The following is a 27,837-nucleotide window of genomic DNA, read 5'->3' on the forward strand; positions in this document are numbered from 1 at the left end:
AACACACACAAGATTTTGAAGACTTACTATGGAAAAAATACAAATTTTTTACATTGATTCCATGTTGAAAATTAGAATATTGTGGATATATTGGATTAATGAAAATATATGCAAATTAATTTTGCCTATTTCTTTTTATGTTTTTAATGTGGCTACTAGAAAATTTTAAATTTTCAGACTTACATTAAACTTTTGTTAGTACAGGTGTAGAAAGATAGAAGAGGGACAGATTGTAAGGGATGTTAAATGCCATGCTCAGAGGACTGTATTTTATCCTATGGAGCAATGGAAAACTTCTGAGAATTTTGTAGCGTGAAAGAAAGACAGTTGGGTCCGTGTCCTGGAATAATAACTCTAGTGATAGCATGAAGACTGGTAAGAGGGCAGGAGGATAGGACTGGTGTAATAGTATAGGGGAGAGGTAGTGAGACCCTGAAGTACTGAAGTAGCTGTAGGAATGAAGAGAAGAAGTTGGATTTAGAGACCATCATGGAGTGAAAAGAACAGAGCTTGGAGACTATTTAGATATGGAAGGTGAGGGAGAGGGGAAGCTGCCGCCAGGGTTTTCAGGCTTGAATACCTGAAACAAGGATGATGGGAGATCAGAAACTGCATGGGATCAGAAGTTCCTTTTGGTCTTGAGGAATTGAAATGCCTGAGGTGTATCTCTAAGTAGAGATAACATGTTTGAATATGGATTTAGAGATCAGAAGAAGAGAAGGGTTATAGATAGAGATTTGGGAGCCTTTGAATCTCAGTTTTCTCATTTATAAATTGGAGAAAATAAAATCTGTTGAACCTGCCTTATAGAGTTATTTGAGCATTCAGTGAAATATTGAACGTGAAAACACTTGGTAAATTTTGAAGCATTATGCAAATACAATGAAGTATCATTATTGACCTGTAGGCTCTGCTTCCTCAGAGCTCATCTTCAACCCAACAACCTACTCCTGTCCCTTCTCATAGGGCCATGCTTTGGGCCAGCTTGTCCTCTGGACAAGATAATGAGAAAGCAAGGAATCAGAGCATGACAGCCAAGGATAGTGAGAACACCCCCGAAGAGGAACTGGCCTTGTTCCATCACCAGGAGCCGTCTTGAACCTTCTTGTCACCTACACATAACTGGAAATTTTAGATTCTGGTTACTAGTAAAGCTTTCTAAGCCAACATTTATTACTCTTCCTGCATTCCCCTGCAGAGTTATAGGACCTCATCATCTTTTTATTTTATAAATATATGAAAAAAATATGACAATGCCCTGGGCAAGGTAGCAGAAGGTGCTGGAATACAGAGCAGGAGAATTGCTCGTCTTTTTCCATCAGCTCTGTTGAAATGGCAGTTGCTGACAGTCATGTTTTGTGATCACAGACTGTCTGCCCACTCGTACTTCCAAACCTAGCTTATGATTTATAAATTTGTTTTTCTCTGATCCTCCAACTCTCCCTCAATCATAAGTCTGAATCTGTGCAAATAAAGGTTCAAGTCTCTTAATTTCAAATATTCCATGTTGTCTGTCATTACCTCTAACCATGAATAAAACCTATCTTCAAATCTCAAAGCAGAAAATTGTTTTAAATCCATTTTACTGTTTAAGCAAGCATCTGTTCCTTTTTCTGAAGAGAGGGAGAGGGATGAAAGGAGTACCTCCAAATCAAATTATAACAAAGCATCACAATTCCAAAGGAGCTTGGGGTCCCCTGTTGCCAGAATCTGCCTATAGGATGTAGAAATGTCATGCCCTTTTTGATCTTCCTACATAGCAAAGTGTGATTGCTCTTAGCCTTCATTCACAGATTGAGTCAAGGGTTAGTTTTAAATAAAGGGTCATAACTTTCTCTACCTGAATATATTTTTTTTGGACAGAAAGTAAGCTTCAGTCCCGTCTCAGCAACTGGTGACACCATCACGGTATACACATCCCCGCAGGGTATCTCGGTAACATCACAGAAACTGAGGCCAGCGCTTGGGGCACATGTGAAAATGCCTTTGGAACCATAGAGGTCGGTGCTGTAATTGGCAGAGCCCCTGGAGGCCTGCCAGTGGATCCGGATGCCATTAGGGCCCAGCCTGTATAATTTCACCCCTAAAGGGCAGCAGGCACCTGAAGGATAAAACAAACACATCACTATTCCACCACCACCACAAACCTAGCCTCTGCTACTATGGGAAACAGCGTAAGTGTCCTGCTCTAAATGACAACCGATTAGAGCAAGATTTGAGGGGGTATCAAGTTCCTTCTGTCCTGGGCCACATGATTAGAGATCCATGTGTGAGGGTGAGGTGGGGCATGAGTTTTCAATAGAGAGCAATGGTGAGTCCAAGTACTTGGCAGATATGAAGGGTATATGACTCAAACTGTATGAGTCAAATACACAGAATCCTTGTCAAGATCCTTCATAACATCCTACCCATAGTACCCATAATATGATTTTTGTTGTTGTTGTTTAGTCACTAAGTCATGTTTGACTCTTTGCAACCCCATGGACTGTAGCGCACCAGGCTAATCTCTCCATGGGATTTTCCAAGCAAGAATACTGGAGTGGGTTGCCATTTCCTGCTCCAGGGGATCTTCCCAACCTGGGGATTGATTTGTGTCACCTGCAACTCTCTTGCATTGCAGGCAGATTCTTTATCACTGAGCCACTGGGAAAGCCCATAATGATTTTAGTGGGATTCAATTTAGATATAATTAACTGCATTCAGCTTTAGTTGAAAAGACCTAAATTTTGCTGAGCTGAGTAACATGATTCTTGTCGCTAGTCCACACTTCATCTGTGCTGACTGGGTACTTTCCCTTTTTCCTTTACTGAATACCTTGAGCAGGCCACACATTGGGTGTCAAATGGTGGATTCCTCAGTAAACAAAATAAAGATGTTATTGTATAATAAGTATTACAGATAATTAGGTTCCTTTGATTCATTCTTTAAAAAAAAAAAAGGGTTTTTTAGGTGTGAGGGTAAGCAGTGGACCGTATTTCCAGAACTAGATATCAAGGTGAGAACTTAGGCAGCAACTCTAATGAAAGAAATTATAAAGCAGATTACATATGTGTTCTGGGCTTCCCTGGTGGCTCAGATAGTAAACAATCTGCCTGCAATGCAGAAGATCTGGATTCAATCCCTGGGTTGGGATAATCCCCTGGAGAAGGGAATGGTTACCCCTCCAGTATTCTTGCCTGGTGAATTCCATGGACAGAGGAGCCTGGCAGGCTACAGTCCATGGGGTTGCAAAGAATTGGATACAACTGAAGTGACCACTCCAGTATTCTTCCCTGGAGAATCCCATGGACAGATAAGCCTGGCAGGCTACAGTCCTTGGGGTCACAAACAATCGGTCATGACTGCTGCTGCTGCTGCTGAGTCGCTTTAGTCGTGTCTGATTCTGTGCGACCCCATAGACGGCAGCCCACCAGGCTCCCCCGTCCTTGGGATTTTCCAGGCAAGAATACTGGAGTGGGGTGCCATTGCCTTCTCCATGGACATGACTGAGTGACTAATAAATGCACACAAAGCAACTTAGTACATAGCATGCAGCAGGTTTTAAATGCTTTCACACCATAATCATTCCTATTTCTCTTACCAAGGAGGAAATAGAATCAGGGAATAAGATAAGGCAGGACAGTTTAAGAAGCCATATCTTTAGACTCCTAAGTTGAAGACTCACTCTACTACCTTTGGGATGCCAAAATTTCATTTTTTAATTAATTAATTTCTTTTTTTTGTTGTTGAAAGACTTATGGGATCTTAGTTCCCCAACCAAGGATCAAACCTGAGCCCCTTGTAGTGGAAGCATAAAGTCTTAACCACTGGACATCCAGGTAAGTCCTATGAAAATTACATCTCAACTGTCCCACCTCATGTCTCAGAACAGATGCAGCTAACTGGTTGCGGTACTTACGCTCCCATTAAGCCTGAGAGGCATCCCATTAATCTTGAGAGTTTTTTTTTTTTTTCCTGAAACAGCGCTCTAAACAGCCACTGTAGTGGACTAGAATCATACCAGTGAAATCTTATTTGTTAACCCTGTACCACTCCTTACTTCTCCCGCCATTCCCTAATTGGTCTTTGTGAAGAACAAAATGCAATACTTGCTCTTGAAGCCTGTTAAAATAAGATACCATAGGAGAAGCTGGAGTGGTTTAGAAGAGAGAGGTAGTAGCGCAATAATATTGAGAAACAAAAAATTCAAGCCAAATAGAATATGTGATCTAAATGCTTTCTGAAAACTCTGCCTGACTGAGTTACTCTGTGCTGCACGTAGCTAGATCATATAAAAACCAAGCCTTCTTTCAGAGAAAGTCCACTTGAACCTTGTTATCAGGGAGTTCATTCACCAACTACCAAAAGGGTTTCCCAGGTGGTGCTAGTGGTAAAGAACCTACCCATCAATGCAGGAGACAAGAGACACGGATTGATCCCTGGGTTGGGAAGATCCCTGGAGGAAATGGCAACCCACTCCAGGATTATTGCCTGGATAATCCCATGGAAAGAGGAGCCTGGTGGGATACAGGGCTACAGTCCCATGGACAGAGAAACCTGGCAGGCTATAGTCCAGGGGGTTGCAAAGGGTCAGGCACAACTGAAGTGACTTAGCATGCACCAACAAAAGCCTCTGAAGCTTTGAGGTTCTGAATCAAGAGGAAAATTGCAAACATTTTAGAAAGTAATCTGAATTTATCATGCAAGCGTGGTGGAGATGCAGCATGCTTTTAAATGAGATGGAAGGGCTTATGTCTGGATCTATAATAGTCAAGGTCCTTGTTGATACTCTAGAACTAGAGTCTAGATTTCACTTACTAGAGGAGTAACTTTGGTGGGCGCAGTCCGCAGTCAACCCAGTGGCACTAACTGCTTTTACTGCCACTGTATAATTGATGCCGCATGTGATGCATCCCAGGAGGCAGTGGTTTTGATGGGTGTGACACTTTGACTGTCCTGTGTGTGACTGCAGAACCGTCACATAGGTTAGGGCCCCAGTCCCAACAGTCCAGCTCACGTTGATTACTGACTGAGTGACCTGAGTTACCGTCAGACTGGCTGAGCAGCACGGCGCTCAAATGGGGAAAAAGAAAAAATTGGGAATTTATTTCCACTAAGGGTTATTTGTGAAAAACAACCAAGCATGGTATTCTGTCTTTCAGTCAGTATCCTAGATTTCTCAAACCTTTAACTGTTAGTCAAAATATCCTTAATAACTATAAATGGAACATACTTTTAAAAATTGTGAATCACTGTATTGTGACTTATATGACATTGAACATCAACTATACTGCAATAAAAAATTTTTAAAAACTTTAAAAATGTCCTTTTGTTAAGCAAAATCTCATTCTCTCTGATACATTATTTAACATCACTGTATATAGCAAGTACTTTCCCCGAGAACGAAGTTCACTAACTGGCTGTGGGTAATTAATGTGAGGTTCTCCCCAACTTTTTTCAGTATAAGAAAGAAATCCTTTGTTGTTCTTCAGCTTTAATGATTCCAGTTGCAAATTTCAATGCAATGGTTGCATTTACCTCTTCTCCTAATACGTATTATCACATTTGCAATAAAATGTGTTTTGCCTTTCTCATGCATTTCATAGTACATAGTTGATCAGTCAGTTCAGTCGCTCAGTTGCATCCAACTCTTTGCAACCCCAAGGACTTCAGTACACCAGGCCTCCCTGTTCATCACCAACTCCTGGACCTTGCTCAAACTCATGTCCATCGAGTTGGTGATGCTATCTGACCATTTCATCCTCTGTTGTCCCCTTCTCCTCCTGCCCTCAATCTTTCCCAGCATTAGGGTCTTTTTCAATGAGTCAGTTCTTTGCGTCAGGTGGCCAAAGTATTGCAGTTTCAGCTTCAGCATCAGTCCTTCCAATGAATATTCAGGACTGATTTCCTTTAGGATTGACTGGTTTGATTTCCTGGCAGTCCAAGGGACTCTCAAGAGTCTCTCTAATACCACAGTTCAAAAGCATCAATTCTTCTGCACTCAGCTTTCTTTATAAGCCAACTCTCACATCCATACATGACTACTGGAAAAATCATAGCTTTGACTAGACAGACCTTTGTTGGCAAAGTAATGTTTCTGCTTTTTAATATGCTGTCTAGGTTGGTCATAGCTCTTCTTCCAAGGAACAAGAGTCTTCTAATTTCATGCCTGCAGTCACCATCTGCAGTGATTTTGGAGCCCCCCAAAATAAAGTCTGTCACTGTTTCCATCCCATCTATTTGCCATGAAGTGAAGGGACTGGATGCCATGGTCTTAGTTTTATGAATATTGAGTTTTAAGCCAACTTTTTCACTCTCCTCTTTCACTTCCATCAAGAGGCTCTTTAGTCCTTCGCTTTCTGCCATAAGGGTGGTGTCATCTGCGTATATGAGGTAATTGATATTTCTCCCGGCAATCTTGATTCCAGACTGTGCTTCATCCAGCCCGGCATTTTGTGTGATGTACCCTGCATATAAGCTAAAAAAGCAGAGTGGCAATATACAGCCTTGACATACTCCTTTTCCGATTTGTAACCCAGTCTATTGTTCCATGTCCATTTCTAACTGTTGCTTCTTGACCTGCATACAGATTTCTCAGGAGGCAGGTCAGGTAGTCTGGTATTTCCTATCTCTTGAAGAATTTTCCACAGTTTGTTGTGATTCACATATTCAAAGGCTTTGGCATAGTCAATAAAGCAGAAGTAGATGTTTTTCTGGAACTCTCTTGCTTTTTTGATGATCCAACAGATGTTGGCAATTTGATCTCTGGTTCCTCTGCCTTTTCTAAATCCAGCTTGAACATCTGGAAATTCTCAGTCCACGTACTGTTAAAGCCTGGTTTGGAGAATTTTGAGCATTATTTTGCTAGCAAGTGAGATGAGTGCGATTGTGTGGTAGTTTGAACATTCTTTGGCATTTCCTTTATTTGGGATTGGAATGAAAACTAACCTTTTCCAGTCCCGTGGAATCTCAGTCACTGCTGAGATTTCCAAATTTGCTGGCATATTGAGTGCAGCACTTTCACAGCATCATCATGAGCATCTGTAATTCCATCACTTCCACTAGCTTTGTTCATAGTGATGCTTCCTAAGGCTCAATTGACTTCACATTGCAGGAAGTCTGGCTCTAGGTGAATGATCACATGATTGCGGTTATCTGGGTCTTGAAGATCTTTTTTGTACAGTTCTTCTGTGTATTCTTGCCACCTCTTCTTAGTATCTTCTGCTTCTGTTAGGTTCATACCATTTCTGTCCTTTATTGTGCCCATCTTTGCATGAAATGTTCCCTTGGTATCTCTAATTTTCTTGAAGAGATTTCTAGTCTTTCCCATTCTATTGTTTTCCTCTGTTTCCTTGCATTGATCACTGAGGAAGTCTTTCTTCTCTCTCCTTGCTATTCTTTGGAACTCTGCATTCAAATGTGCATATATTTCCTTTTCTCCTTTGCCTTTCACTTCTCTTTTCTCAGCTATTTGTAAGGCCTCCTCAGACAACCATTTTGCCTTTTTGCATTGTGATATAAAACATATTATAGTTGATATAAAACCTTATAACATGGTTTATATAAAAGCTTAAAATATTCTTAGCCACCTAAGAGTACCACAATCAATTCTCAACTCTTCAAAGATCCATTATACAGCATATAGGATATCTGGAACCTTCCTGCATATTTGGCATTGTCCCTATTGGCCTTTTATGTTTCAACGTATCTGCTCCAAAGTGCCATCTATCGTTATATATAAGAGAAAATAAGACCCAAAGGCTTTAAGTAATTTGCTATATTTCATTCACTCAAATGTTATCAAGTAATAACAGCTTTCTTTTATCCAGCTCCTACCATGCAAGCAGGCACTATGCTAAGTGCTTTGCAGCATAAAAAATGTAATATTCACAACCACCCATTGAAGCCATTATCCTCTTCTACCAATTAGGAAACTGAAACTCAGAAAACCTTTTTAAGAGAAAGATTTGAAAGGCTGAACCAAAGAAATAAATGACAAGCCAGCTCATTTGGTCACTTGTTAGATGCTTTGGTAGATTGTGTCATGGGGGAATATGAAGCAAAGAAATGTTTTTGCAGAGTCAGTGGATTCCTCCTTTGATGTTGGTGTATGAATATATTAGAGCCTTCAGATGATATTTATATGGAACCTGTGTGGAAAGTTTCCTAAGACTGGGGCTCTTTGAAAGGCTTCTCTGAGATTAATGTATTTCTACCACACTTAGGGTAAATCAAGTGATAAAGTTCATATCCTAAAACAATTCCTAACGACCCCACTGGAACTAAGGTTCAAGTTGCAGTTGCTACATACCATTTCTTTCTTTTTTTAAATTATTTTTTATTGGAGTATAGTTGTTTTACAATGTTATGTTAGTTTCTACTCTTCTGCAAAGTGGATCAGCCATACATATACGCATATCCCCTCCATTTTGGACTTCCTTCCCATTCAGGTTCCCACAGTGCATTAAGTGGAGTTCCCTGACCTACACAGGAGGTTCTCACTAGTTGTCTATTTTATACTTAGTATCAGTAGTATACATGTCAGTCCCAATCTCCCAATTCCTCTCACTCATTTCCCCTTTCCCCCTTGGTATCTATACATTTTTTCTCTACGTCTGTGTCTCTGTTTGGGCTTTGCAAATAAGATCATTATACTATTTTTCTAGATTCCTCATGTAAATGATATTATACAATATTTACTTTTTTCTTTCTGACTTCGCTCTGTATGAACCCTCTAGGTCCATCCATGCCTCTTCAAATGACCCAATTTCATTCCTTTTTCTGGCTGACTAATATTCCATTGCATTCCATTGTATGTAGTTACATACCTGTCTCTAGAGGCACACTGTAGCTGGGCAGGCTCCGTCCTGCGGGTGTTTCAGCCACAGCGGTGACAGAGAACACTGAGCCACAGGGCAAGCCCCCCAGGATGCAGGACTCTCCGGTGCTGCTGCACTGGTGCAGCCCATTCTCTCCCTGGGCAGTCACCGTGTAAGTGGCCTCATCATTAGTGGATTGCCAGCGCACATTAATCATGGAAAAGTCATCCTTTGAAATGTTTTTGATTTCAGGACTGCAAGGAGCTAAGAGATTTTAGATTATGAACTGAAACAGAGTCAAGAAATATCACACGTGGCATTTGGTCTAAAACTTGTTTTCTCCCCTAAATGAGATGATTACTTTCAACCATACCTTGTGCTCAGGCCATATTCCTAGGGCCTTTGTGTGGAAACCTTGCTGACATTGACAGATGGTATTAGATTCCCATAGTGTTGGGCTAACTGGAAAATGTTAAGGAGCCATTTGAACTCCAAAAGCAAAAGTAATTAAGACAAACATTTGCACCTTCATGGTGTGACTATAGGCAAGTGCCCCAAAGCTGCTGCTGCTGCTGCTAAGTTGCTTCAGTCGTGTCCAACTCTGTGCGATCCCATAGATGGCAGCCCACCAGGCTCCTCCGCCCATGGGATTTTCCAGGCAAGAGTACTAGAGTGGGTTGCCATTGCCTTCTCCGGCCCCAAAGTTAGGAGGATGTGAATGGCTGAGGTAATCCCCAGCCAATCCTTCCACTCTCCCCAGGGTTTCCTGTTTCTTGCTGTCCTCTTTCCCTCTTCCACCTTCTCTTCTGCCTCTCCTTAGTAAGAGGGACTCTCAGGATCCCTACCAAGAGTCATTAGTGGCAGTTAACCTTTTTACCATACTTGCTGAATGCCTTTCCTGAGGGACATAGAGGTGAGCCATCCAGACGTCGGTGAACAAAATCCTTGTTGTATCATACCTGTGGTTATGAATTGGGAAGTACATGACGTATTGCTGCCCCGGACTTCGCTGAAGGAATATACCGTGATGTTGTACTTGGTGTCACACTCTAGAGCAGAAAGCGTGCAAGCCGGAGCCGTGTCATTACACTCAACCACATTGAACCCATCCACAGCCTTTGTTTCATAAAGTTCGGCACCTCGGACAGGAGACCAGACAATCTCGACTCTGTCACTGGACACCAGCACAGGGTTAATGTCACTAGGACAACAGGGAGCTGCAAGCAGGAGTAGAGAGAAGGACGTCAGTACAGGAGCCATGCTGTCAGAGGAGCATTGAGTCCCGGCGTCTCCATGCCCAGGAGTCTCTGCAGTCACTGTAAGAGTCTCCTACAGGTCTGCCCAACAGTGATCCTGGCCTGACACCCACTACATAGAGGATAGCTTCTCTCTGCATGACATTCAAGGTTATAATAAGCGCTACCCTGTCGACACATCCAGCTGCTCCCCACACCCCCTGCCTCACCTGACTCCTTAATTCTCCACCCAACGTGCATGTTTTTTCCCGTTTTTCAGAGACTGTGTCCCTTCTACTGGAATGTGGGACCCTTCTCCTGACAAAATCATATTTAGTCTAACTTCTAAATCCTATCAGTCTTTCCAGACTCTAAACTAGATAAAACTAAGGGGTGGAGGAGAGGAGGAAGCCTTGCATTAGTACATTTTAGAAGAGCCCTACATTACCTCATGGACAAATTGTGACAAATGTCTAACTCATATGGGGTTTCTCTGGAATGCTCTTGCTCCACCAACATTCCATTCATCCTTAAAGATCCAGTTCAAAACCACTCCTTCTGGAAGGCCCTTGAGACCTTATTGATGGCCTCTGACTCCAAATTCCAAAGGCACCAATTATTTGATTCCCTCATCTGGATAAAAATGTATGTAATCCAGCTATAATTGTTATTTATATAGTTGTATTACTGTATTCTTATTTGTACATATAGTTAATTTTAAGTCTCTCACTCCATTCATTCTTTAAAAATCGAGCATCTCCCATATGCCAGTCACACTATGATATGCATTCAGGATGAAAAGATGAATGAGATATAATCCCTGCCCTGTAGAAGGCCTAAGTCTAGTGCAGAAGAATAATAGTAACAGCAATAAAGCTGCTAATAAAAATATTTGCACTGTACTTTTCTTATGTATAAAGACCCTTTCACATTCATGTACTCCTGATTATTTGTCCCATTTTGCAGTCGTGGATACTAAGGGACTTAACAAGGTAGACATCATTATTTCCACTTTACAAATGAGTTAGTGGTCAAGTTAGGACTCAAGCCCAGGTGTCCTACTCCAGAACTCTCTACACCATGAGGCATCTTTGCCATTGCACCTCTGTCTTCTGGGCTTAGAGAAAGAGTGAACTCTGAGACCTAAGGTTTGCCTCCCCTTCAGCATCCAGAACAGGGATGAACAATGAGTAGATCTGGATGGAGGGTTCAATTTTTCAGAGCAAGCTTGAATAGCAACAATCTTTCCTTTCTTCTTACTCCTAAACCTTGTATTCTTGTTAAGGTTGAGTCCACTTAGTCCAAATTCCCCAGGAAAGAACGTGAAAGAAGAGATTCACTTTCCATTCTTGGACTTAGAATGACTCCCAAATAGTCGAAGTCAAGGAATGCAATGAGTGGTCCATTCTGCGACTGAATTTAGTGAACTCAGAACTCCCTTTACAAGCATCAAGCGCAACTCACCTGTGGTATAATTAAACACATCACCCAAAGGACTCTGCCCTGCCTTGTTATAGGCAAAAACACTAATAAAGTAAGTGAAGCCACATTCAGATAAGAAATTGCACTGGGTGAGGGAAGTGTTGCAATGTACTTCCAAGCCATCATCACTCTTCACGAAGGCCACGTAGTAATCACCCAGATCTACATTGGACCAAGCTACGGACAGGTGGCCAGGAGGATCTTCTTGGATCGCCACTCTTCCAGGTGCACAAGCAACTAGGAAATGATAAACAAAAAGGAGTCTGAGAGTACTACAAGAGATTTTCTTTGTGGCTTTGCATAGTAGCTGTTCACTAAATGTTAGTTCACATTCTCAAAACACACAAATATTTCTAAATTGAAGTGTAGACTCCCACATATGTATGTCTTTATCTCTTTGATAAGAATGAAAGAGGGCAGATATCTAAACACATATTCCAAACTATAGACATTCCCTGTTTATCTTAAAGAATAGCTCCTACCAGGCCTAGGTCTGTGAAGCATGATGTAAATAAGGGGCCGCACAGTTAGGGTTGTGATCAAACTGGATCTTAGAATATTTACAACTTTTCAAATGCAAAAGAAAATAGACTGATTAGTGAAAGATTTGGAAGAGGAAACAGGCCTCTTAATTTTCAAAGTGCTTTTTCCAAAGCACAAGATCTCGTTTCACTATCAACATTACTCAGACTCATCAGAATGTTCAACTCTATGCTTTCATTTATTTATTTTTTTTTGAGGGTATTAAATCTTTTATTGATTACACATGATAATGGATGATACACAAGCTTCATTCCCATCTATAACTTAATCTGGTACCATAATTCAATTTAGATATATTGCATAGGATGTGCCAACAATCATTAATAACCAAAAAATAAATAAAAAAAGCTCCATGACTTTGCATGGTGACCCTTTTAATGGTGAACTCCAGGTCACAACACAGTAACTGTCAGTTCAACTACACCAAGGTTCTGAAGATAACAGCTTCTCCACCAAGCAGGTTGTAAATAAATTTCAAATGGAACCTGGCATCACCCTGAAGGAATTCTAACTTCACACTGTTGGGGTAGTTAACCAAAATGGCTTCAGAGTAGACTTTACACAGCACATTAAAAAAAAAAAAAAAAAGATATTTATTTAGCATCATGATCAGACTATTACATTTAGCAATCAACAGCATGGGTGCAAAAAAAAATCTACATTAAAACCCTTTGTTGGAATGCTTTACACTTTCCACAGAACAGAAACTAAAATAACCTGTTATACAATTAGTCACAAGTACAGTCCTTGAGTTTTTTGCCCATACACATGAGTATTGTCTAAAACATGTCTTCTTTGTAGCAGCTAGGCCCTGCCACCACTGTGCTTGGCTGAGTTCACAAATCTGTTGTAACCTGTAGCTTCCCTGTCACTTCTCTGGCTCTCCTCTCCTGCTAAGCTTTGTTTCCTGGCAGTATTAAAACCTTCTGCCACTGCCATAGCTACTGCTGCTGCTGGAGCCACCATAGCCACCTTGGTTTTGTGGTGTGGCAAAGTATTGGCCTCCACCACCATAGGGGCCAGAACTTCTGCCTCCAAAGATTCCTCCTTTCATGGGTCCAAAATTTGAAGATTGATTGTTGTAATTGCCAAAATCATTGTAGCTTCCGCCACCTCCAAAATTGCTTCCGTCATTACCAAAACCATTATATCCATTCCCACTGCCACCATATCCACCACCACCACGGCTGCCACCAAAGCCACCTCGAACACTGAAGTTTCCTCCACGATCAAAGTTGTCATTCCCACCAAAACCACCTCCACGACCGCCACCAAAGTTTCCAGAACCACTTCGACCTCTCTGGCTGGATGAAGCACTAGCCATCTCTTGCTTAGACAGGGCTTTTCTCACTTCACAGTTGTGGCCATTCACAGTGTGGTATTTCTGAATGACAATCTTGTCTACGGAGTCATGGTCATCAAAGGTTACAAAAGCAAAGCCTCTCTTTTTGCCACTGCCTCAGTCAGTCATGATTTCAATTACTTCAATTTTCCCGTACTGTTCAAAATAATCTCTCAGGTGATGTTCTTCAGTGTCTTCTTTAATGCCACCAACAAAAATCTTTTTCACAGTTAAGTGGGCACCAGGTCTTTGAGAATCTTCTCTTGAGACGCCCCTCTTTGGTTCCACAACTCTTCCGTCCACCTTGTGTGGCCTTGCATTCATGGCTGCATCCGCCTCCTCCACCGTGGCGTATGTGACAAACCTGAAGCCTCTGGAGCGCTTGGTGTTTGGATCCCTCATTACCACACAGTCTGTGAGCGTTCCGCATTGCTCAAAATGGCTCCTCAGACTCTCATCGGTTGTTTCAAAGCTCAATCCTCCGATGAAGAGCTTCCGCAGCTGTTCGGGCTCTTTGGGAGACTCTGATTTAGACATGATGGCAGAGGAGGCGGGGAAGACTTCAACGATGCTTTCTCGGCGGGGTCCACGGGCCTATGCTTTCATTTAGAGTAGGCTTTTGCTTTCATTTGTTCTAGAGCATTCTGGAACATTGTCATGTAATTATTTGTTTCCCTAAGGTCAGCCACTTGGGCTTGCCAGCCCCACAGTGATCTCGCTCCTGTTTACTTACCGGTTTTCAAAGTCACTGCTGAAGTCGATCTGCTAGATCCGGCATCATTACTTGCTGAAACTGAAATCAGGTACTTGGTTCCACACTGGAGAGAGTAGATGATGCAGGAACTGAAAGTTGTACTGCAGCTCAGCCTAGAAGAGTCACTCAAAGCCATCACGGTATAGTTGAAAGCTCCTTCTGTCGGTGCCCACGAAACAGACGCCTTCAGAGCACCACTATCAAAAGAGACTTGAATGTTTGCAGGAGTACCTGGACCTACATTTTTGAGAAACAATTGATATTTTGCAGTAGACTCAAGAACCCAAGTAAGATTTGGCCTAGCAATATTGTGGAGCTTAGAGGATGAAGTACTCCAGTAACAGGATAATTGCAAGTATACAAAGCATGAAACTGGGATTCAGGGTACCTGAGAACTGGTAATATATCCACCATTGACTATGCAAACTCGTAACTAGCTATGACTTTGCCAGGTTATTTAATCTTTCTGTTATTTATTTTTTTAATGTGTAAAATTGATCTAATATCAGTCCCTAGCACATATAAGTGCTGAATAAACATATTTTGAGTTATTTGCAATTAATTTATTTGGCTATGCCAGGTCTTAGCTGTGGTGTGTGGGATCTAGTTCCCTGACTGGGGATCGAAGCTGGCCCCCCTGCATTGGGAACATGGAGTCTTAGCCACTGGACCACCAGGGAAGTCTCAATCAACATATTTTGAATATGTGAATGAGTAAACACACAATCTGATAAGTGATTGAAGTAATTAAATGAAATTATAAATATGACAGGCTAGGAGAGCCAAGTGGGTATGTCATTAAGATGTAGATAAAGCATTCTATTACAGATTGATAAAGTTAGATTAGCTTCAGCAGCATTTCTTCTTTACTTTTGATACATGCTAAGACATGTAAGAGCTTTTAGGTACCTGTTGTTAAAAGAAAAGCAGACTTCCTTTCATTCTAAACCAAAGGGAAGGAAGGAAAGTGTCAAGTGTGATGGCCACACAGGAAGTCAGTTTTTTTATTGTCTCCAAAACAATTTCCTCTACGTTCTTAAAAGTAGGCCTTCCTTTCCTCAGGGTCGTCCTCTTAAAAAAAAAAAGCTTGAGGAGTGTTCTCCTGGGCTGGGAAGGAGAAAAGTTGGCCTCAGTTCTCTGGAATCTGTGCTATAATAAGGCCCACCTCACAGACCTTCAGTTCAGTTCAGTTGCTCAGTCATGCCCAACTCTTTGCAACCCCATGGACTGCAGCACGCCAGGCCTCCCTGTCCATCACCAACTCCTGGAGTTTACTCAGACTCATGTCCATTGAGTTGGTGATGCCATCCAACCATCTCATCCACAAACCTTAGAGAACAGCTTATGTGCAGAGACTAGCACCCTTCAGACACATATGGTGGGGTTGGGGGTGTGGGGTTAAACAGGAAAGGCTCTGTGTGAGGAAACTGGGACTCAGCTCGTCCTCTGCAAGGCAGATACGAGCCATGTTTCTCCTGTAGGCCATCTTGACAGGCCCCTTCTTCTGCTATACAGTCAACTCATTTGCAGAGGCAGATCTACTCTGGGGTAATGCTGGGCCCAAGGCTGGTAGTGGTCATCTGCAGTATTTCAGGACAATCTGATTTTCCCACGTGGGGCACGGGAAGCACCAAAAAAACATGTGTCTAAGTCTTCATCCCTAGTACTCCAGAATGTGATCTCATTCGGAAATAAGTTCCTAGCAAATGTAATCAGTTGAGATCATTAGGTTGATCCTAACCCAATATGACTGATAACCTTATAAGAGAAATTTTGGGACGTCCCTGGTGATCCAGTGGTTGAGAGTCCACCTGCCAATGTGAGGGGAAACAGGTTTGATCTCTGGACTGGGGAGACTCCACATGCTGTGGAGCAACTAAGCCTGAGCGCCACAACTACTGAAGCCCGTGTGCTCTAGAGCCCGTGCTCCACAATAAGAGAAGCCACTGCAGTGAGAAAGAGCCCACACTCTGTAGCAGACAATAGCCCCCACTTGCCACAACTGAAAAAAAAAAAGCCTGCATGAAGCAACAAAGACCCAGAGCAACCAAAAATAAATAAATAGATAATTTTTTTTTTAAGATAAAATCTGGACACAGACATACACATACAGGGAGAATGCCATGTGAACACAAAGACAACCATCTACAAGCCAAGGAGAATGGCCTGAATTTCCTGACAGTCCTCAGAAGGAACCAATCCTGCCAATTCCTTGATTTCAGACTCCTATGCACTCCAGAGCCATGAGATAATAAACTTCTGTATCACCTAGTTTGTGGTACTTTGTTGTGGCAGTCCTAGCAAACTAATACAGAGTCTAGGTCTAAAGTATCTAAAACTTTTAAAACATAGGGAAACAAGTGAAGAGGAAGGCTTTGAGAGACCAGTCACCTTTAGGAGATGGCTCTCCCTGTTCCCCAGCCTGAAGTAGATGCTCCCCTGTGCCACCCCGTGCCTGTTAGTTAGTGTTAGTCACTCAGTCATGTCCGACTCTCTGCTACCCCATGGACTACAGCCCACCAAGCACCTCTATCCATGGAATTTCCCAGGCAAGAATACTGGAGTGGGTTGTCATTCCCTTCTCAAGGGAATCTTCCCAACCCAGGGGTCGAACCCAGGTCTTCTGCATTGCAGCCAGATTCTTTACCATCTGAGCCAACAAGGGAAGCCCCCCTGTGCCTGTGCATCTTTCCATCAAAGAACCTGTTATCCAGAAATGTAACCATTGATTTACACATTGGCCCCTCCTGGGACACAATTCTTTGGGTGTAGAAATCATGCCTTTTTTGATTTTGTATGTTCATCAGCTAACGATGCCCAGCATATAGCAGGCCCTCAATAAATGTCTATGGAAGGAAAGAATGAGTGAATGCCTCGGAAGAGGCCCAGGGAGACTGGTTTATCATAGACATCCTAACTCACCAGGGCCATCATGAATCACCTTAGGGTCACCTTGTTATAATTTCTCCCTAGAGAAGTATTATAAAAGGCAAACCCTTCTCCCTACATTTCAGCCTTGGCTCATAGACAAGGCAACTTTCACTGCCCCCCAAACTTAGGCACTGTTGGAGAGGACATTTCTGTTTTCTTTCCGCCTTTTCCTTGGACATCCTCAAGAGATGAAAGAGTTAATCTGATTGGTGAGTCTGGCATCTATTAGGCTTCATTGTGGACTTCCCTGGTGGCTCAGTGATAAAGAATCCATCTGTCAACGCAGGAAATGAAGGTTCAATCCCTGGGTCGGAAAGATCCCCTAGAGGAGGAAACAGCAACTCACTCTAGTATTCTTGCCTGGGAAGTCCCATGGACAGTAGTATTCTTGCCTGAGAAGTCCCATGGACAGAGGAGATTGGATGGGCTACAGTTCATGAGGTTGCAAAAGAGTCAGACATGACTTGGAGACTCAACAACAGGCTTTATTGTCAGAGGATGGCTCACTCTGCCTCAAGAGAAGGAAAAATCTGCCCCCTTCCCTCTCTCTCCCTCTTATTCTTTGGGCTCATAGCTGCAGCTCAATTTGGGCTTCCAGTTATCATGCAGTCGGAGGCCCTGGTTGGGTCTCCCTGGGATAGTGATGGTAAGAACACACACCGTGCTCCAGCTTCTCGGCTTACAGCTGGAGGAGAGGTAGTGGGAAGCCCTGTGTTGGCCTCAGGCCTGTAGTGAGGGCTTGGGAAATATGTCTGAAATATCAATTCTCACCACATCAGGAAGTTTAAAATTCTCATCATAACAGGAAGTTTATTTTGCTTGCTGCTATGTCTCTAGGGTAGTACCACCTCAAAATTTGGACACACTCATTAAATGTCTGCTGAATAAATCCTTGTTCGGCCCAATTCTTTTTGTCTATACTCTTGGTCTAAACCTAGGAAGGGATGAGAGGTAACTGGACAACCTAACAAGAATTGTTTCCTGCTGTGTGATATTGAACATGTATGCTGAATCAGCTACGGGGCAGTGGGGGTGAGGCAGACATGGGGTTACCACGCTCTGTGTACTCTGAGCAGCATTTCTTTACACATGCAGAGAACATTGAAACTACTTGGGGGGAACTGCCAACGCACTATAAATAAGCTCATAATAAGTTTAAATATCTGCTGCCAGCTGCTCTGTACTTATCACTTATCGCTGCTCTCAGTGGCTGCAGTGCACAGCCCTTCTCATTAATCAAAAAGGAGAAAGTCTGGAGCTGAGCTGAGAAGTCCTTACTTGTTCTCTGATTGCAAGTGGAGTCATCCCCAGGGGTTCCATTGGCATTCCATGCATAGGCCTTTATGGTGTAGAGAGTCCCGGAGTCTAAACTGGTGAATGTCAAGGAGGTGTTGGTGGTATTCTCTTTCCATATTCTACCCAAGCCATTAGCTTGCATAATGGACACAGAGAATCCAATGGCCATATATACAGCTTCCCACTGCACAAGAATAGAGTCTGAACTTGGAGAGCTTACTTGTAGAATAGGTGCCGCCAGTACTGCAAAGACAAAAACATGTCCATTTGCATTATGAAAGTGAGATCAAGGATAATTCAAATTTAGGAATAGAAAATTTGAGCTTGATTATCCATATTATGAAAAAATTATTTGCTTTGCAATAGGATTCATGTCAGAGTTGTTATAATTGTTATTTAAATGTGTATTAATTCCAGATGACTCAGCAGATGACTCAGAGTGGCAGGTGGCGCTAGTGGTAGAGAACCTGCCTGCCAACGCAGGAGACATAAGAGACGTAGGTTCAATCCCTGGGTTGGAAAGATCTCCTGGAGGAGGATATGGCAACCCATTCCAGTATTCTTGTGTGGAGAATCCCATGGACAGAGGATCCTGGCAGGCTACAGTCCACAGGGTCACAAAGAGTCAGACACGACTGAAGAGACTTAGCACCCACACACAGCAGAGGAATGGGAACAGAAATTCTAATATTAGGCATACCTTCAACTGGAAGTTGGTAAGAAATTAGATAAAACCTCTTAATCATAAAATAAATTAATAAAAGAAATGACAATTTATACTACTTTAATGTGCACACAACCTTTCAGAAGTATGCCAAGGTATAACTTCATCAAACCAATGTAAGTCATGCTGATGATAAACTTGAACGGGTTTTATTTAAAATAAGTCAAAGAACAGCAAAATCACTTCTACGTGTTTATCATACCCCACGGTCTTCATAGATAACCGAGGTTAAAAACAGAAATCCCTTTTTCAGAGATTTTAAAGCAGGGATGCTTTTAACAATGCCCAAAAATGGGTTTTATTTTCCAAAGCGTCTGGAATTTAAATACCACCTCCTCCACAGTTATTTGAATTAAAAAAAAAGTGTCACTTGGTGGCTTTCACTTCTGGGCCCTGAATCATCAGCACTCACAAGACAAAGAATTACATCATGCATTTGCAGCCTTAGTACAATTGATTCAGGTCACAAGCAATTGCTCAGTAGAGGATGAGCATCGAGCTACCTGTCTTTGCCTGTTTTGGAGGTGATGCTTGGCTTCTCCCCGCAGGACTGATGGATCTGATGGTGATCTGGTACAAGGTTGCAGCTTTCAGGCCAGTCACAGTGCCTGGGGAATTGGCCACCATGGTCTCAACGACAGTGTTCCCGTCTTTGGCCGTGAGGAGGTAACTGGTGGCCCCTGGCACTGTAGCCCATTCCACAGTGATACTGTTGCTGATTTTTGAATAAGCCTGATCAATAGTGGGTATTTCGGGAGCTAAAAGAAATTTTGAAGATGTACATTAGTTAGAGTACCTATAAGGATTACTTCTTTCATCATTTTACTCTTCAAACTAAGTCATTCTCATGCCATCCTTCAGACATAAACTTTGCCCTTATTTTCCCGATCAAGAAAAAAAAAAGAAAGATGGGGAAAAAAAAAAAAAAAGAGGGTAAAGCTACTACTTTTCAGAAGAGAGTCAGAAAGCTCAAAGTTCCCATTTAGGAATGGGATTTCAAAGAGGTTTTCCCCAGTTGCTTCTTTTTGTACTTTTAAAACAGTTAAGTAAGAATGGGGAATAATTTTGAGAAAGAACCCTGAGGGGAGGGAGAGAGTAAAGGAGGGACTTCACTCTGGAGGATTCTACTCCAACTTGTGAATCCCCAGCCTGCTTTGTCCCTAATCTTGCCTCCCTGCCCCACAGCTGTGCTCCACTGCCTTCAGTGATGGTCCATCTCCATCCCCCATCCCGCCACAGCTTTGACTTCCTTTCATGCACTTTGCACACTCCCCAAGTGGTATTTCACCTAATGGAAAAGGAGGGAGAATCGGGTTGTTTCATAATTGCTCCATTGTACTGTTTTAGTACTATCAGAATGTAACAATTTTAAGATTCTTCTATATAAAATATTAAAAATTAAACATTATTCTCTCCTTCTCTATCAAAATATCTGCCCCAGAATAAGAATGAGTTGCTGTGGTCCCTCCTCACCTGGACCTGGCCATGGTTTGCCAGGAGGCGATGAATGCTTATGTTATGAATTTACACTAGGCATTCCTATACTTTGGGAATGGGGTAGGAGATACAACATGGCAATCAGATTGATTACTCTGCAAAACTCCGCGGACACAAAAATGCTCTAGGTGTAGGAGGTCCAAGTGGAAGAAAAGGTCAAACCGAAATTGCTGGGTTTTATGTTTAATGAACTGCAATTGTGGGCTTCCCTGGTAAAGAATCTGCTTGCCAGTGCAGGAGATGCAGGTTCGATCCCTGATCCAGGAAAATTCCCTGGAGAAGGAAATGGCAACTCACTTCAGTATTCATGCCTGGGAAATCCTACGGACAGAGGAGGCTGGTTCCATGGGGTCGCAAAAGAATCCAACACAACTTAGCAACTAAACAACAACAACAACTGCATTTGCTGGGTAAGATCACTGTATGCCAAATTCAAAACTAAAGGGCAAAACAAAACTCTAGGGCAAAGAGGAGAAGGAGTAAATACAGTGTGAATGTGTGATTTGCCAGTGTCAACTCCCTCCAGCAGACCCCCACCTGCCAAATCGCCTTGTGCATGACACAGACAACCTTCTCTTTCTGTCCCCAAGGCCAAGAGAGCTGGCTTTGGCAGCATCTCAGAAATAACCATGCTGCAAGAATGGACAAAGAGTCCACTGTGCACTGGCCAGACATTCCTTGAACATCACCCAGGACTGTCTCCTTCACCATCAAAAGAAAACTCTGATGGCTTATATATCCTTGGGAAAAGTTGCAGGGATTCATCTTAGCCATTTGCCAGCAGAAACTGACTCTGTAGGAAGCGCCTATGTCCCCGCCCCCCTGCAGGACAGAAAGCCCCCCAGGGGTCTCACATTCAATCCTCCTACACACTCATCCCTTTTTTGCGCCCCAGTTACTTGTCCTTGGCTAGTCCTTGGCCTTCTTTCCTCCGACTTTGTGGTATCTCTCAACCTCTGCTTCTTCCTTTGACCCCATTATTCATCTTATCTCCTGTTAGCCAGTCCTGCTCATTGCAATGGACTGATTTCCTGGACAACTGACAACCAAACCAGACGTTGTTGTGACAGTGCCTTCATGGAGTGGTTCATTTGAAAGGCATCTAAAAGGCTGGCATAACACAGACTATCTCCCCACAGGCCTGTCAAGGAGTCTGAGGACTCCACAAACTTTGTCCTATTGAATTAATCTGGGAGGGGCACAGTTGCCCAGCATAGTAGTACATAAAGCCAGTATCATGAAACACAGAGTTTCATGGCAAGAAAACAGAAAAGGATTTAGATTCCAGAATGCTAGGTTGGAGCCTTGGCTCTGCCATTTGCTTCTGTCTGTGAATGTGTACTGGAGAGGAGTATGGCAACCCACTCCAGTATTCTTGCCTGGAGAATCCCATGGACATAGGAGCCTGGCAGGCTACAGTCCACAAGGTCGCAAAGAGTCGGACACGACTGAAGCAACTGAGCATACATGCATCAACATGTACAAGTGACTTCACCTCTTCCAGTCTCAGTTCTCTGTCTTGAATATACAGAATACTAATAATTCCTACATCTTTGAGTTTACTTTGAAATGTAAAATGTCTGCATCTTAAGATAGTAAAGATTAAGTGAAATAGTGAATGTAAGGGCACATTGAAAGGGAGGGAGGGTTAGTGTGTGTGTGTGTGTGTGTATGAACCAGGGCTAGCAAATTTGGGTTTGGAAAAGCCAGGCCTCATGGTACTGCCATGGGGGTGGGGGTTGCTACCAGAGGAGGTGGGATTCTGGAGGGTCTGGGATAGGCACAGGCTGGACAGACAGAGTGCTTGTTTACACATGGCATCTAGAGCAGCATCTGACCAGTAATGGCAACGAAAAAAGATCAACATCCCTGTACTATGTTTCCCTTAAAAGATATGAGATTGAGTAGGACGTGTAAGTCTCCATAAATTAGCAGTGGTTCTTCACTCTTCCTTAGTTCTATATTTGGCCCACTTACTGCATTGATGAAAGAGAAAAATTTATTCCCTAGATTTGCAATCAACCAAAAGTGAAACCCTTTGAGTCTCAGCATTTGTGCATTCTACCAACTCAGAGATCTAAATTATCCCAGCTGGCCCCAGGGATCAGACACAGATAAGTAGCTGATGCCAAGAGCCCAGAGAAAATCAAAATACACACACACCAAATGAAATCTCCTATGCAGTATCAATAAAACATTTTGCATCTGTTGAAAAGACAGGATGAATCAGTTGACAGCATCATCAGTATCTCAGTCTGTCCCATTCCTTCTCTCAAATAGTGTGGAGAGTGGGGTTGAAAAGGGGCCCATTTTGAGGGCTCATTGTGTCTGGGTGTTCTGGGAGGACCCTCTAAGAGACAGCAGAGCTAGATTTCATCCATTTAAAGGCCACTTATTATTTTAAAAATTACTTCGTGTATATGGCCAAATAGTTCTTCTCACAGCTTCCTAGTCAGCACTGAAGGTGTCTTAACAATAAGTAAGAATAAAGCATGGCATAATAATTTTAAAAAACCTATTTTATAAGCACAGATTTTATGGCTCAGTCATAAATCTCTATCACATATTTTAATTGCTTTATTTATACTTCCTTTTCTGTGGAATGAACAAAATAATAAATAAAAACTGTTCTTACTTGTACTGAATTGCTAAGAGAGTTTATTTGTGATATAATTGATATAATATGGTTTCTTCAGATAATCTAAATCTCTGAACATAAATTTCCATTCTAGGGACTTAAATTTCTAGAATGTATGAGCCAGGAGAAGCCCGTAGAGAAATAATCCTTGCCTTCAGTCATTTATTCAAGAAAAATGGTGATAAAATCTTCTAAAAGAAAGAATTTTTCTAGCTCTGGGTTATCATTATCTATATTTTATGGATGCAATATTAGAGGTATAAAATCTTTTTTACTAAAGTAGAGAATCTTGAAATTTTGATCAAAACTGTTTCTAGCTCTCTCCTCTAATTCCTTAGAAGACAAATAAGAAAACTTATATAAATTAGGCTCTTCACTATAATTTTTTTTTTTGACTGGAATGATAATCATTGCAATATTTTCCTAATGGGTAACTATGTCTGAGAAAAATCTATGACTGCATGACTCTATACAGCTCAAGATGAATATCTTATGAGGATGTATCTTTAAAGTTTGATCAATGTATTTGTCTTACCAGTTACACTCACAATATGAATACTCAAAAAATGTTGAATATTTTTCTTGGTATAGCCTTTCTATTTTAGGGCAGTATAAGAATTAATAGTGGAAATGAAAATGAAATATGGGTAGGGTAAACTTGCATTTCAGGGAATGTTACCTGTTTTTGTTGAAGCAACCTGAAAAGAAAAGTTTAGAAAGTTAGAACTATAAAGAAAAACACCATTTGAGGAAATATAAAACCTAAATCAGAGCAGTAATACACTTAGAACAACATGTTTATACATAATGTGAGCAATCTTCCAATCCATACACAGTAGCGATTTGCACAAACTATTTCCCCAATACTAAAATCTACCAGAAAGCAATCCTAAACAGAATTGAGAGGCTGGAGGCAGATCGTATTTCTATTTCATTTTTCTTCCTGAATCTGCCTACTGATTAATTCAGTAACTGCTGACAGATTTTTTAGAAACCTTTGTCTTTAAAACATAATGATATTCTTGTTTTCTTTTACTAGTAAATTGCATTAAATTTTAAACACACAAACATATACAATCTTGGTATGGTCCCAAAGTATCTTGATTTCTATTTCTCCACCCCCAAAGCCTTCAAAAAAAGAGAAAGATATTGAATGTATCTTCCCCCCGCTAAATAGTTGCAGGTAGGTCAGAATGGTGAACTCACCATTTTAAGGCAGATAAGACTGAAGCCAACCACAGATAAAAATTTCACCCGTGCACCAGCCATCCTGTTGGACTGAGCACTAACATGGCACACAACGAAGTGGGCAAGGTCCTCCTTGGTCTCCAGGTGGGCAGCACTTCTGGTTGCTGGGATGTGGGGCTGCAAGGCTGGAAACAGACCCTGGGAAGTAGCTCCTCCCCTTCTGTGTGGAGCTGACCTGTAACTAGGGGCACCTGGAGACTGGCAGGTACAGGTATTGCAAAGGCTGAAAAAAAGAAGAGAGTGGAAGTAAGCCATGCCAAGCGGGCCAAAAGGCTACTGTAACTGGGTGTAGAATGCTCTCCTTTTCTATTCAAATTTTTTTCTAAATATAAATTGAACAAAGCTGTATAGAAATTATTGACATAGTGGAATGACTATTTTAAACTTGGGGATTCTGACCAGTTTTAATTTCTTCTTTGTCACCTTTATTTGTTATTCTTTCTGTTGTTTCAATGCAAAGTGATCAGTTCTGCTGTGGGCTGGTCCTGGGGGAACTGGGGAGATGTTGTTTACGGGTACAAACTAAAAACTAGTAGAAAAATATATTTGGGGGATTTAACATGCAACATAGTGATTATATTAATAGTTAATGATATAATATTTATAAACCTCAAAGTTGCTAAGAGACCAAATTTTAACTGTTCCCAACACAAAAAAGAAATACTTATGTGATGTGATAGAGGTGTTAGATAATGCTACTGCAGTAATCATACAATATGTAAATGTATCAAACTAACACTTGTACACTTCAAACTTATGTCTCAAACTTGACAGTGTTATACATCAATTATATGTTTAAAGAAAGAAAGAGAGAGACAGAAAGGAAAAGAAAGGACAGGAGCATGTCCCTACACTGAGAAAGACAGTGGGAGGTCCTTGATGAGCACATTAAATTCATTCATCCCAGCACTGCCCTGACATTCTAGTACCTTTTAGATTCAGGGCCATCTTTCTAGTTCAGACCCTTAATAATAATTAGCATTTAATCCAAGCACTATAATATTAATTCTAACAATAAACAAGGATGTAAATGAGTAATAAACATTGTTAACTGACTTGTATGAAATCATACTAGTATTAAATGGTAGAGCTTGGACTAAAACTCATCAATCTGACTCCACTTCCAACCAAAATGGGGTAAAAGGAACTGATTTTACCCTCTCTGACTTCAAGACTTATTATACATCTATAGTAATTAAGACAACACTAATTATAAAGATTGGTATCAAGATAGATAGGTAGATCAATAGAGCAGAATAGAGTTCAAAAATAGACCAATATATATGTGACAATTGATTTTCAAAAAGGTGTAAAGGCAATCTAATGGGGAAGAGTCTTTTCAACAAATGATGCTGAGGGAATTCCCTGGCAGTCCAGGGGCTTCCATGGTGGTTCAGATGGTAAAAAATCTGCCTGCAAAGCAGGAGACTTGGGTTTGATCCCTGGGTTGGGAAGATCCCCTGGAGAAGGGAATGGCTACTCACACTCCAGTATTCTTGCCTAGAGAATCCATGGACAGAGAAGTCTGGTGGACTACAGTTCACGGGGTTGCAAAGAGTCAGACATGACTGAGTGACCAAGCACACACACACCAGTGGTTAGGGTTCCACACTTCCACTGCAGGGGACATGAGTTCAATCCCTGGTCGCGGAACTAAGATTCCCAAACAGAACTGTGCAGCCAAAAAAAATTGAAAAAAACAAAAACCAAAACCCAAAAACAAATGATGCTGAAAAAAATTGGACAACCATATGCTAAAAGCATAAACATTAATCCATACCTCATACCATATAAAAATTAATTCAAAGTGGAGTATAGTCCTAAACATAACATCTAAAAATATAAAACTTCTTTTAGAAAAAAAAAAGAAGAAAATCTTTGTGACGTTAGGTTAGATAAAGATTTCTTTGATATAATACTGAAAGCACGATCCATTGCAAAAATTTGATAAATTGGACTTCAACAATATGAAGAATTTCTGCACTATTCCAAGAATGAAAAGACAAACCAGAGAGTAATATTTGGGGGAAATATTTGCAAATCACATGTTTTACATAGGCCTTGCATCCAAAAAATTTTTAATTAAAATTTAGAAAAAATATATATGTATGTATATGTGTATGTATATACTCCCAAAACCCGGTAATAAGAAAATAACTCAATAAAAAACAGGCAAAAGATTTGAACAAACATTTCACAGAAGAAGATATATACATGAAAAATAAGTACATGAAAATGTCCTTAGGGACTTCCCTGGTTGCCTAGTGGTTAGGATTCAGCTTTCACTGCCATGGCTAGGGTTCAATCCCTGGTCAGGGAAGTTCCTGCAAGCAGCATGGTGAGGGAAAAAAAAAAATCCTTAACATTATTAGTTATTAGGAGAATGTAAATTAAAACCACAACAAGATACTACTGCATACTTACTACACATCTAAAATTAGAAAGACTGATGATACCAAATGTTAGCAAGGAAATCTCATTCCTGGTAGGAACATAAAATGGCACAACCAAAAAACAACTTGACTATTTCTTAAAAAGTTAAACACACACTGATTATATGACCCAGTCATTTCACTCCTAGTTATTCGCCCAAGAGAAATAAAAGCATATGTTCATATAAAAACTTGCATACAATGTACATACAAAGGAATATTACTCAGCCATAAAAAGGAACAAAATTGGGTCATTTGTAGAGTTGTGGATGAACCTAGAGACTGTCATACAGAGTGAAGTCAGTAAAAAAGAGAGAAACAAATATATTAATGCTTATATGTGGAATCTAGGAAAATGGTATAGGTGATCTTATTTGCAAAACAGAAACAGAGACACAGACATAGAGAACAAGTGTGAGGACATCAAGGAGGAAAGGTGGAATAGGAGGTGGGATGAGTTGGGAGATTGGGATTAATACACATATACTATTGATACTATGTATAAATTAGGTAACTAAAATTCTGAAAGAAATGGGAATACCAGACCACCTGACCTGCCTCTTGGGAAACCTATATGCAGGTCAGGAAGCAACAGTTAGAACTGGACGTGGAACAACAGACTGGTTCCAAATAGGAAAAGGAGTACGTCAAGGCTGTATATTGTCACCCTGCTTATTTAACTTCTATGCAGAGTACATCATGGGAAATGCTGGACTGGAAGAAACACAAGCTGGAATCAAGATTGCCGGGAGAAATATCAATAACCTCAGATATGCAGATGACACCACCCTTATGGTAGAAAGTGAAGAGAAACTAAAAAGCCTCTTGATGAAAGTGAAAGAGGAGAGTGAAAAAGTTGGCTTAAAGCTCAACATTCAGAAAACTAAGATCATGGCATCTGGTCCCATCACTTCATG

The 27,837-nt window shown here is 41.3% G+C and overlaps 1 protein-coding gene and 1 pseudogene across 1 annotated transcript in view; both read right to left on the minus strand.

Moving 5' to 3' along the window:
- The window catches only part of FNDC7 (fibronectin type III domain containing 7), a 31,871-nt gene extending 7,362 nt beyond the window's left edge, over nt 1-24,509 (minus strand). Inside the window, exons 1-10 of the mRNA XM_010831031.1 lie at nt 24,447-24,509; nt 23,920-23,938; nt 19,609-19,863; nt 18,364-18,624; nt 14,134-14,391; nt 11,498-11,752; nt 9,758-10,015; nt 8,808-9,062; nt 4,798-5,052; nt 1,841-2,101 (exon numbers count right to left, since the gene is read on the minus strand). Coding sequence (XP_010829333.1) covers nt 1,841-2,101; nt 4,798-5,052; nt 8,808-9,062; nt 9,758-10,015; nt 11,498-11,752; nt 14,134-14,391; nt 18,364-18,624; nt 19,609-19,863; nt 23,920-23,938; nt 24,447-24,509 — 2,140 coding nt within the window. The remainder of the gene's footprint in view (nt 1-1,840; nt 2,102-4,797; nt 5,053-8,807; nt 9,063-9,757; nt 10,016-11,497; nt 11,753-14,133; nt 14,392-18,363; nt 18,625-19,608; nt 19,864-23,919; nt 23,939-24,446) is intronic.
- Nucleotides 12,949-13,981, minus strand: LOC104981696 (annotated as a pseudogene).
- Nucleotides 24,510-27,837: the final 3,328 nt, after the last annotated feature.

This window comes from Bison bison, unplaced genomic scaffold (genome assembly GCF_000754665.1).
Source record: "Bison bison bison isolate TAMUID 2011002044 unplaced genomic scaffold, Bison_UMD1.0 scf7180017864519, whole genome shotgun sequence".
Classification (NCBI taxonomy): Eukaryota; Metazoa; Chordata; class Mammalia; order Artiodactyla; family Bovidae; genus Bison; species Bison bison.